This window comes from Anser cygnoides, chromosome 3 (assembly GCF_040182565.1).
Source record: "Anser cygnoides isolate HZ-2024a breed goose chromosome 3, Taihu_goose_T2T_genome, whole genome shotgun sequence".
NCBI classification, from domain to species: domain Eukaryota; kingdom Metazoa; phylum Chordata; class Aves; order Anseriformes; family Anatidae; genus Anser; species Anser cygnoides.
In genome coordinates, this window is record NC_089875.1 from 24,756,987 (window position 1) to 24,769,799 (window position 12,813).

Below are 12,813 nucleotides of genomic sequence, written 5' to 3' on the forward strand. Positions count from 1 at the left end.
TGCCCAGCGGCAGAGCTGCTGCGGGATTCGAACCCGTAACCCTGCGGGAGGCTCGCGGGAGGCCTCTCTCTCTCCCCCCCCACCGCGCCCCGCCTCGCCTGCTGGGGTCGCTGTGTCGGCCGCGCGCCCCGCTGGCGGGGCCGCGATCGCTGAGTCACGCGCTTCGTGATTGGGCGGCCGCTTCCCGCCGGCCAATGGGAGGCGGCCTCTTGCGCCGACGCGACGCCCGCCGCGGGCGCCATCTTGCCGCCGGCCGGGGCAGCGGGAGCAGCGGGACGTGCCGCGCCATGCCGCACTACCAGGCCTGGGAGGAGTTCACCCGCGCCGCCGAGAAGCTCTACCTCGCCGACCCCATGAAGGTGAGCAAGGGCCGCCGCCGCCGCCCCACCTCGAGCCTGAGCAGGGCCCCGGGGGAGCCTCGGCGGGCCTCAGGTGAGGCCCCGGCTGGCGGCGGGGACGGCTCCGTGGCTCCGGCGCTCTCGCTGTGGTGTCCTTCGGCTGTGAAACCGTGTCCCTTGGAATTTTTCTCACTAAAAACCGAAAGAAAGCGTTTATTAGCTCACGGGTTGTGTTATTACCTGCAGCGTTGCTTCAGGGGGTTGTTTCCTAAAGAACAGTTGCTCTGGGAATTCACTTCTTGCTATATGACTGCTCTCGGGTTTGGTAACTTTTTTTTAGGTATACGGTTTGAGCAAGCTTCAGCCTTGCAAACATTTTGGCCAAAAAAACAGTGCAAAAGGTAATGTGGGAGTCATAAGCCTGAGAAGACATCAGCAAAAAGGACTTAGTTTCGTTCACCCGAAGTGGGGGACACAGAACCTCTAGAAGTGGAATAGAGGAATGGAATAGAACCTCTAGAAGTAGCATGTCTGCCTTTAATTAGCATAAACGCCCCCTTCATGTGCAATTGTCATTCATCTACTGATAATAAAGTAAACTGTTGTGTTGTACCCTCTTATGCTCTGCAGTATCTAATTAAGTGAAGAGTTTGGGAAGGGTGTCAGCGCAGCCAGGAGTTGCTTTCCCCCTTATGAAAAAGATTGTGTAGGCCCTGGTACTCTCCTTCTAACTTGTAGGGGAGCTAGCTTGAGAAGCTTTCATGCACAATCACACTCTTCAAGGAACTGAAGGAAGAGTAAGACCTGTGGGAGATCCATCTGTGTTCTTTTGGGGCTGATTAAGCTTGGTAGTGAGTGGTCTTGCCTTTTGTGGGAGCAAGATAATGCACGTCTGTTTGCAACAGCCCCTGTCCTGATTCCGGGCTTGCTCAGTTGAGAGATTTAGTTAGCTGTTGTGGCCAGAAGAAGACTGTTTCTTTCTTAAACAAGAAGGATAAACTTGTGAAGAGATCCATCTCAGAGCAGAAATCTTAAAACGTATTTTGTAGTCAAGATGGTGGTTGATGATATAGCAGGTCACTGTATGACAAAGATCTCTTAATAGCAAGAGTTGTTTTAATTCAGAATGTTCTCAAAAGCACAAGTTGGTTTCCTTCTAGATAGTATACTAATGCTAGCTGACACTAGAAACAGTAGATAAGAAATCTTCTTGGCCGGTTCTGCATTCAGCAGGAAGCATTTAATGCTCAGTCAAATGCTGAGAGTGTTGATTTTTATCACAGTGTTTTGGAGAACTTGTGTAATTTGAGAGTCCAGAAGGGCTATGGGTAGACTGAATCTCAGGGCAGGTTACTATAGTAGGAATTATTTTTAGTGACAAGCTGAATGCTTGCTTTCTGACTTCAAATGTAACCTTGCTGAGTCTTGAAAGCAGTTTAATTTCGAAGAACTCTCTTCAGTGCTTTGGTTTTAATTACTCTAAAAATGTTATTCTTGTATCTTCCCTTTCCACTTGTAAAAGTCTTATAATGCTTCAAGCCTGTCTATAGGCTTTAATGTTGGTATTGAATTAACTGTAGTGACTGGAAATACAGCATTTACACAACACTTTACATTTTTTCTTCTACAGTACCTAATGTTGAGTTTACCCCACTCAGCAGATCCTTTTCAAGTCTTCACATAGAACTATATCCTGAGTGTTTCTTGTCTATAAACACAACTTTTCTTTCACTTTTTCTAAGTGGGATAGATGGTGAGTGGGTGTCTTGTAAGTAAATTGCAAGAGTCATGCCATTGCTGTACTTACGGTGGTTTTGAACGTGCCCTATGTAAAGCTCACTGACATTACTGTAATACTGATCTAGCGTGTTAGGCAAGGAAATGTGGTGATGCAACTTCTAAACCACCCTGGCTGTAAGATTTGCGGACAGTGGAGCTGAGGACCACCAAGAGGTAGTGAAGTGGTGAAGCAGTATATAACTTCAGTAAAAGGCAGTCTGAATTTGGGCAGTCTTCCCTCAGATATGTTGTGATGGTAATAGATGTTAATTTATACATGTTAATTTGTAAAATGTTTGTCATTTCAGGTGCGGGTTGTTCTCAAATACCGACACTGTGATGGAAACCTCTGTATCAAAGTAACGGATGATGTAGCTGTAAGTAGAGAACATAGTTCCCTTTAAAAGGCGTACTGTACCTCTCAAGGACTTGCGCTTTGCTGTCAGTCAGCTGTCAGCTTATGAACCCTTGTCTTGAGCACGTGGGGGTTTTCTAAAAAAAAAAAAAAAAACAAAACTAATTTTGCTCAGATTTCCTTAGTTTCTGTCTGTGACAGATGCTGATCTGTGTTCAACTCTGCATAATCCAGTGGAAAATTTGAACACTTAAGTGTTTTTTAGAGGTCTTAATGTAGTTGTTAGGATTCTATGAAAACAAGGAAAAGAGCATTACAAAAATCTTAGACCCTCTCTCCATCTGAAAGTTCTTCATGGAACTACGTTGGTAGCTTCCAATTAAGTGCATAAGGATCATCTTCAAACAGCTGTTTACTAGTGAGAGTTCAGTCCTTTCAACCTGCTCGGAGCGGTGACAACTTGAAACTGTAGGGTTATCTGCTGCTTTGTGATGAGGAGATGCTGGAGTGGTACCAGACTGAACTGCAAGATTCACTTGCACTTCAGAGGTCCCATCTTCTGAAATAATGTTATGGTGCCATAACCATTTGTTATGCATTCAGCAGAACTTGTGCTACATACCTGTAACGCAGATTTTTGCAGCGCACTTTCAGTGGTTGCTGTACAAGGCAATGGAGCAGCTGCATTTATTGATTGCTCTTGTTCTAAATAGCACTTAAAAATGTTTGAAGCTAGGATATGAGAAGTAGACACCAGGTAGAAATGGATTTGCATGTGCACACCAGCAGCATGTTCCTGGTGCTAGTGATGTTAAAGCCCAGTTGTTCTGCAGTCTGAGTAACCATCAGTAAGTAGTATGCCCTTCTCTTGGGTTCAGATTTGGAAAAATCAGATTTCTCCTTTCTGGGAAAAAGTAGTCTGGCATTGGTATTTCAAACATCCGGGAAAGATGCAAAACTTCAGTAACGACACTTCTAGATGGGATAATAGGGCTTACAGTGGGTGAGGTGTTGAAAATGGGGCTCTGGTAACAAGCCAGTGAAGGACAGGTCAGTTGATACCTTCCATGGTGGAAGATTGGAGTCGGGTGGTTTGTGAACTTCCAGCTGTTTTCAGTTATAGACCTCCTTATGTGCTGCCTGTCATGAGAGGCTGTTACGCTGTTTGAATTGTTCCTTCCCTTTCTATAAAGGGAGAGAAGAGAGGGTTTCTTTGCTGCTAACTGCAGAACTAAGGAAAAATCAAACTTTTTTTCTATTCTTTGTCTCTGAATTAAAATAGTTTATTGCTGGCAAAAGTTGCTGTGTTGAGGGCACTGAAGGATGGACCACTCTTTTTTTTATTATTATTATTAAATAGGCCTGAACAGCCATGCTTATCGTGTACAAGCATAAGAAATTATTATCATGCAAAAAAATCCTAAGCAGCCTTTTTATGATCAATCACTGATATTACTCTTGTTCCTTTTGCATTTACAGGCTTGTAACATGAAATAATTCCTCTTTATCTTAATCAGATATTTTCACTGTTTAGAACCGTCTCAAACAGATTTTGCTTGGGGTAGGGGATCCTCTTCACTAGGAAATACGGAACTGTTTTTATGTCACTGGCAGTGTGTATTCACTTTCAGAATAGAGAATAGGAGAGTGTCCTGGTTCCAGTTAGGACAGAGTTAATTTTCCTCATAGTAGCTGGTAGGGTGCTATGTTTTGGATTAGGATGAGAAGAGCGCTGATAATATGCTGATGTTTTAATTGTTGCAGAGCAGTGTTTACACCAGGCCAAGGACTTATCAGCTTCTCGCTCTGTCCTGCCAGCGAGCAGGCTGGGGGTGCAGCAGGAGCTGGGAGGGGACAGACCCAGGACAGCTGACCCAAAGTGGCCAAAGGGGTATTCCATACCATCTGACGTCATGCTAAAAAATATATAGGGGTGGCTGGCCAGGGTGGGGGACCGGCTGCTCGGGGATAGGCTGGGCATCGGTCAGCGGGTGGTGAGCAATTGCATTGTGCATCACTTGTTTCTTACACATTATTATTATTAATACTATTATCATTATCACTATTATTGTTGTTATTATATTCCTGTCTTAATAAACTGTCCTTATCTCAACTCACCGGCTTCACTTTCCTGTTTCTCTCCCCCATCCCAGAGAGGGAGGGGGGAGGGTGAGCGAACGGCTGTGTGGTGTTTAGCTGCCAGCCGGGTTAAACCACAACAGAGAGTAATTTTGTTATCTAAACGTAGTAGATTTTAAGCCTAAACAAGGGTGTCCTTAAAGACAGTTTTAAAATGCAAGTTTTAGCACCTTTTTTGAGAGAGAAGACACTCTCAAAATGATGAGCTTCACTACTTTTGAAATGGAAGGCAAGAGCCTCTGAGAAAACTTAATACATATACATCTGTGCTTAAAATTTAAAAGAGGGTAGGCTTGTATTGGTGCTGCCTCATGGTAACCAAATGCCACAAATCAGCATTTAAGTACTTACCACCTTTTGTGTGTTCAGGCACAAATTTGTTGCAGCTATGAACAGGATAAAAGTAGTGCAAGTGAAATCTGATATTAAACAACTTTCTCTTCCAGTGTCTGCTGTATAGAACAGACCAAGCGCAAGACGTAAAGAAGATCGAGAAATTCCATAGCCAGCTAATGCGACTCATGGTGTCTAAGGAATCCCGCAGTGCTGCCATGGAAACAGACTGAATTGCTGAAAAGAAAATGAATGCTCCAGTCATATTTCACTGGAAGAAAATATCTCTGAATTGAATGAATAGTGGGACAGGAGATGCTTCGATGTACTGAAGTGGACAAGCTGACAAGTCTGAAGTATTTTCTTCCCCAGACTCCACTTTGGAAAACTATGAAAATAAATGCTTTCAATCGAAAGCTTATATTTATTTTTGGGAATTGAACAAGAAACTATTCTTACACACTAAGTATGTTAAGAAGACAAATCTTTACAAATGTATAGTACTTTTGCCTGATTTTGATGGCCCATACATGTATTTCTGGAAAGTTGCGATAAAATTTCGTATAGATTTCATTGTGTTCAAATGTTATGCTGATGTATTCTTACAGTGAGGTTTATTAACCGAATACTGTAGCATGATGACTGGATCTAATAAATATTTACATAAATGATATATTTGGGGGGGGGAAGGGTAGAAGAATGGGTGTTTTCTGAATTGAAACGTTAAAATTGTCAATGTATACTAACACTGTCACTAGCAGGATTTTAGATCTTTGTATTGATCTTGGTCATATGTTGTGTAACAGTATCAGTGATGCGGTCTGTAGAACTGTTATTGGCTAAATAATTAAACTTCTCTATTTAAAACCTTAAAGTAACACTTAGATTTTTGCAGTTACCTAGCAATACTCAAGCAGATAGTTTTTCATGTTATGCAAATACTGATATAAAATATCAGAAGCTTTTTTTCCAGTACTTGAACTATTTTATACTAGCAGGGGGAACCTTTTCCATCCTTGCCTCAGGCGAAGAATATCAGCAAGACATATTCTAGAAACTGTTGCCTATTATGTTAATAGAAAAATGCAACCAAACGCTCTCCGGGGTCGTCATTTTAGCAGCTTGCTAACTGCATTTTCAAATGTTATATGTGGCAGATGGATGTCAGCCAACTGAAAAAAATGGATGAAAACCAACTTAATAAATACTTAACTACTGCTGACAAAAATAGATGAATGCTCATGTGGCTTAGACTTTTTCCCATTGTTGCCTCTGGTAGGGTGATGGAAACTTTAGCTGTCTTTTGCAAAGGCTTTTTGCTTGACGACCCAGTAGCTGAAATTGATACTTGCTTTAACTAGGCTTTGCATACCTAAAACCAGATGTTTTTTTAATGTAATTATGCTATTAAGCCATGAAAGCAAAACAGAGCTGTACAAAGACTTGTCTGTGCTGGCATTTAAATATAATAAAACAGCCCTCTTAAATAACTACCTGTTCTCACTTACATAAAAATAATTGTGCTACTCAGAAGCAGTGGAATTCCCATATTTTCCAAGGACTCAAACCAAAACTGAGGCTTGAATATTGTATGAGAATACCACCCATTCAGCTGATCATACAATGTTGCATACTGTTGGAAAATTGAGTGCTGAATTGCTGGTGGCTACTCCAAATTCTAGTATGTAGGTGTGACTGACGTGTAATGTCTTTTTTCTTTTGGATTGTTTTTTGAAATACAGATGAATCCGGAGAGAATGCTAAACTTTGTTCATAATTAAACTGTGATGCTGAGGATTTTAATTGGTGTTCCAAATTATTGTCTTAATACATGCAATTAAATATTAAGTATTTAAATGATTTTAACCTAATAACCTAAAGCACTGTTCTACAGTATGTGTGGTTGCTATACAGAAGTCACACAGTAAGCTTTAAGCTGTTGACAGGTATAACGGCTGCAGCTCTATCAGTGTAATTTTAGGCCATCTCTTATAAATCGGTTTGTCACTTAGATGTCTGCTCTAAGCTAAGGTACAGAAGGGCTTGAGTGGTATTTGCTTGTGCATGAAGGATAAAAGTAGAGAGAAAGAGAACTGCAGGCAGACTTGATGCACCAAGGGGCCGAAAGGCTTAAACAGGTTTTAGAGGGGACCACTGCTTACTAGTTGAGGGGGGATTACAGGAGCAGTTTTTAAGGAAAAGAGGCAAGGAAATGGATTTCTAGTTTTCTAAATTTAGAAATTATTTCTGTAAAACTATACGGAAATATTAATACTAGTTTCTTAAGGGTATTGGTTACTCGGCTTGTTCTCCAAATACGTGCAGAAAAATGCAGATGGTAACATGCAATTATAATGAACAAGAATATTGATAAAGCTATTGCTTAAAAACAAAAAAGGTTTTTGTAGGTCCTTTAGAAAAAGGACATGTTTCTTGACTTTATCCTGGAGTTTTCAACTACTTCGGTACTGTTTGTAGGATAGTAGAAATGCTGTGAACTCAAAGCTTCTTTTTCTTGCTTTTGCTCTTGCTGAGAGTATGGTATGCATGTGTGCATTGTACTGTAGTCACTGTATCCTAATAAAACTTTGTCAATGGGTTAGCCCATCATATTGCCAACTACCTGAAGGTGTCCATTGATATGTGATGAAAAATCAGCCTAATACGTCTGCTGCTGCACCAAAGGGTGATTGATTCTATCTGCATTTGAAGCACGGAATTTGGCAGCCCAGCATTATCACCAAATGTTTCTGTTTCCCAGCTGGCAGTTTACACCAATTACAGGAGCGGATAGGTAACTTGTGCGGTAATAGGTGACCTTTGCAGCAGAAGTGGAATGATAAAAAAAAAAAGATGGTTTCTCTTCCTCTCTTGTTTTGTTGCTGCATCTTAGTCATCTTCAGCAACTGTTTCATTCTGCGAGCACAGTTTAATAAACAATATGGGTCTTTTCCTTTAGAGGTTTTAATTCTGAGCTTCTGAATATATAGTCTGTTCTATAAGCATATTCTGGATTACAGGAAGATCCCTAAGTTATCTGTGGAAGTGAGAATTGGTCACAAAAGTTTGGGTTTAGAGATGCTTATGTTTTGCTTTTCACCAGAGTCCTGAACTAACACTCTGAAGAGCATCAGATTTATTCTGGAAAATTAGGTGCTTTTGTGCTTGAGCCTGTGAAAATGGGAAATAGAATTGAAGTCAAACAAGTGCTTCTAAGAATGCTATAACTTGTCAAAATAACTATATTTTACCTCTCCAAGTTCCTTCCTGCAGTGTAAAAAAGTGGGTAATATTATTGAATATTACTGTATATATTGCTGTATTACTGTTTTGCTGTAATAAATGTGAAGGAACCTTGGTGTCTGCCTGACATGCTCAGAAAGACTTTGATGATTACTTATTACAATAGGTTGATTTTGTAAGGGAATACATCATCTGGAAAGCATGTTGGCCCTCTTGCTATACAAATCTCACTTCACTCCTATTAAGTGAGGATGATATCACAGTATTGTCCTCCAATGTACCTGTGCTTTTTTCCTTTCTTTTCCTTTCTTAGGGAAAGATATAACACAGAAATAGCCATCTTTTAAATGGTGCTTGATATCTAAAGTAGAACAAAGAATATATAGCAAATAGCTGACATGTGGCTTTTATTTTCTATGTACGTTATTCTCATCTAGAGACCAGATTCTGCAACAGTCCTATTTCTTCAAGAGACTCTGAGCATTAGCGGGGGACCTTAGGGAGTGGGATCATGGTTGAAGACAGTATTATTCTTTGTACAATGCACTGTGCTAAGGTACCTTCAAATGACCGAAACAAAGTTGTTTTGGTCAAGCATATCTAAGGAGCCTTCTTGTAAAGATCCTTTAAGAATGGTACCACTAACGACTTTGTTTTCTTTTTTCTTTCTTTCTTTTTTTTTTTTTTAAGAAATGTCTAGTCTGTGAAGAACCACATCTACATTTTGCTTAAGTTAATAGTGATTTGATTCCCAAGACATGGAGGTGTCTATTCTGAAAACTTGATACCGCTTTAAAGGTAGACGCTGCATGACTCAAGGTAATGCAACTGTTTGTTTATATAGATGTTTATCTTTTACACAAGCCTTGAAAGCTCAAAGACGGGTATTTAAATACAGGCAAGAGTTGAATCGTCTGTTTCTGGAGATGATGTAAAAACATACCTTTCATCTGTTGCTACCTTTACAGTTAGTAGACTCTTCAGACTGACTTCCAGATAAAGCTCCCTAGCTTGTATGGGGCTGAATTATCTCATTTGAATTACCATGCATGGAAGGCAGATGGGCTTTTCAGTCTGTAGAGGTGTTCCTGAGATGAGAATGATGCTGTGGTATTTTAGGAGCAGAATAGCTACTCAGCAGAATACAAAGCATAGTTTTTCATTAGCCCCTGCAAGTGTGCTTTGGCTGTTGTAACACTAAAAGCTGTCAGGAGAATGTGGGCTTAAATTGGACCATGTAAAACTCAAGTCTTGGGGACGGACCCAATAAAAACACAGTCGCAACGTGACAGCAGAGTTAGTTGCCTTCAGGCTGGTGCAGGCACTATGTTGAACGTGGTCTTTGCTTCTGGTGTATATACGTGTTTATTTCTTATGATGCGCCTAAGTTAGTTACAGGTGTTCTTGGAGTCCCATAACTGAGAATATAATTATTTTTGGTCATTCTTAAAAACATCTTCGGTAATTCGTGGCATGTCTGAGTGCTCATATTTGAAAAAATGGCCAGGGTCCTAGCAACAGCCTTATGCTCAGCCTATTAGTACCCCCCATGAAGACAGTTCCTAGTTTTTGGACGTTTTGATATTATAAAACAAAGAGTACATTGTTTCTCTACTACTGTAATGATGGCTTTTATGAAAGTGTTTTTTATTTAAATCAAGACCACTGTTACGGATATTTTGCTTTGTTTTGTAGCAAATTTTGATTGTGTGCTCACATTTGTCTGTCCCCTTTTAGTCGTTTTGTTAAAACTTAAAACATTAATCATACTGAAAGGTCAGGGAGAGGTTTTTTATTTGTTTTGTTTCCTTTGAAGTTGTATTAGCACATTGGGTTCATTTTTTGTCTACAAGTGGTATCTTCATAAAAGGACTATAGATATATTTTAAGCAGGTTGCTGATGCATATATGTATATCCATCTATAATATAGTTATCATTGTGTGGCTAAAAGATTAAAGGCTTGTCTCAGGGCACTGACAAATGAACACTGGCAAATTCTGAGCATGTCTTAAAGCTGTTAACTCCCAAGGACATCTGTTCCTTTAGGGAGTCAGCAGATGAACTAATGCTTCAGACTGGTGAACGTGAAAGTCAATGTCTTTAAATTGCCATAAAAGATACCTTTTAAATTTGGAGTCAAGGGGGAAGCTGACCTTTCAGTTAGTGTCTGACTGTTGGAAGTTTGTTTTGTTTTGTAACAAATTTTCTATGGCACTGCTACCTGGTAGTTGAGGACAGTAGCCAAAGAAATAAGAAAGATTCACCAGGGCTTATACCCGTGGAAAAACCTGTGTGTTGGTCATATAGCAGGACCACTTAACACATGACTGTATTTAAATATGCTAATAACCAACCATGTTTTCAATGTGTTTCAACGAGCGAGTCCAGAGAAGGACAACGAAGCTGGTGAGGGGTCTGGAGGACAAGTCTTACGAGGGGCGGCTGAGGGAGCTGGGATTGTTCAGCCTGGAGAAGAGGAGGCTCAGAGGACACCTTATCGCGTTCTATAGGTACCTTAAAGGAGGCTGTAGCAAGGTAGGGGTTGGTCTATTCTCCAACGTGCCTGGTGACAGGACGAGGGGGAATGGGCTAAAGTTGCGCCAGGGGAGATTTAGGTTGGATATTAGGAAGAACTTCTGTACCAAAAGGGTTGTTAGGCATTGCAATGGGCTGCCCAGGGAAGCGGTCGAGTCACCATCCCTGGAGGTCTTTAAGAGACGTTTAGATGTTGAACTTAGTGATATGGTTTAATGGAGGACTTGTTAGTGTTAGGTCAGAGGTTGGACTAGGTGATCTTGGAGGTCTCTTCCAACCTAGATGATTCTGTGATTCTGTGTGATTCTGTGATTCTATGAGAGCAAACAGCTACTTTTCAAATAGCTTCCTAACCACTGCAGCAATATTCCATGTTCATCTAATAAACGTGCAAAGACTGGGATTCTGTACCTGGCTAGGTCATAATAACAGCTGGCTGCTGATTCCTGGCACTCCATTGCACTGGCCTCACAGCCCCAACTGAACCATTTCAGTTTACCAATGCTTCAGAAAACTTAATGTTCTGGAGACCTGCTGGTTTGATATTGTCCCTGATTTGTGTGCTGAGATGGTTTCACAGAAGGTTAGATGAGTGCTTGAGGTGGTAAAAGACAGGATATGGGAGCTCCCAGAAGGGCTGAGAACAATGGGAGTGAAAAGCCACCAGTTAGGTCAGCTTAGAGAGCCTAAGTAACTTGCATTTTGTTATTTCCTTAATTTGTTTGTAAAAACCTTATGTCTGTCCCATTAAATGTTCTATAATGTACATGCCTTGCAATCTTTACCTAAAAAACTGGCTGTGACTGAATATATTTCAGTATTGTTCATATGGATAGTACTCAACAGTGTAGAACCAAAGATTGTAGATGATTTTCTCTCTAAAGGCTACAGCTCCCTGGTGGCCTCTCAAACAGAGTAACCAGAACTGAACACACAATTAGAAGTATTTCACAGTTTTATAAAACTGTTGTAATTCTTGTAATGGTGGGTGGTGTTAAGAGGGATCAGCATGTTGAAAGGCATGTATGACCGCAATAGCAACTGTCCAACGTGCAATAGCTCCAAACTGGTAAATTCTTAAGGTGCCTCCAGAACATATTCAGACGGCCACTCACAGAAACACTTGCAAACACTGCAACACCTACAGGGTATGATTTCAGTGACGGTGAGAATGGGCCATTTTGATTTCATAATCAGAGAAATGTGTTTTACTTCCTCATTCTTTTGACTTCTGTATTAAGCTTCCTTATTTTCTGACTCTTCATTCCTTTCTTCTTTTCCATTTATTTTAAACCTCTTTCTCTTTCGATCTTTAAGACATATTCATCCTATTTTCTCCTTGTAGTTGACCATGGTGACTTTTCTTTGTAAGAGGAATGTTACACGTTTGCATCTTTACTTTCTTCTGCTTGTGGATTTAATAGCAGATTTTTTTCTCAAATGTGAGCTGCAGTAGAGGGAGATTCTGCATTGTCACACTTGTGAAGACTACATGTGTAGGTGTCAGACATTAATAATAAACTGCATGACCAAGTTCCTTATTCAGTAAAAGAAAATATTTTTCTGGATATCAAATAGAGCACTTAGGCTTTAGCAAATGAGAAGTTTCTTCAGCTCAAACCCTGTTCTGGCATATCTACCTAGATTATAGCAATTAATTTACTTTCCTGTAATGCAAATTACATACTACTTTACATTATTTCATTTGGCAGATGACTGTCTCCCAGTCTGCAACTCATGATGTTTAGATATTAGCAATTATCTATAGCAATTTCTCATCAATTTGTCTGTTAAAAAATAGTTCCGTATATTGTAAGATAAAAGCTGTTCTATAACCACATGCACAGTTTTCAGTTTCTCTGTGTTTATATGATCCTTAGTCAAAGCTCTCTGCAGTTTCACTCACACTACTGGTCCTGTAAGTTTCTACCATGGCCATACCCTTCCCCTAATTTTTGTTTGCTGTTAACAAACACCAGCTCTTTAAACATGGTTATAATGCTCCTCTATCTCAGCTCTAGGGTCTAAAGCAAAAATAATTTTAAGGAATGCTGGACTGGGGAGTTTGGTTTTAGTGATATATGCATCTC

The 12,813-nt window shown here is 40.4% G+C and overlaps 1 protein-coding gene across 1 annotated transcript; it reads left to right on the forward strand.

Annotated features, from left to right (window-relative positions):
* The first annotated feature begins 202 nt into the window (after positions 1–202).
* On the forward strand, positions 203–8,314 carry SRP9 (signal recognition particle 9). Its single transcript, XM_048057662.2, has 3 exons — positions 203–359; positions 2,426–2,494; positions 5,058–8,314. The coding sequence occupies exons 1-3, from the start codon at positions 288–290 to the stop codon at positions 5,175–5,177; spliced, it is 261 nt and encodes an 86-aa protein (XP_047913619.1). The 5' UTR covers positions 203–287; the 3' UTR covers positions 5,178–8,314.
* The last annotated feature ends 4,499 nt before the right edge of the window (positions 8,315–12,813 follow it).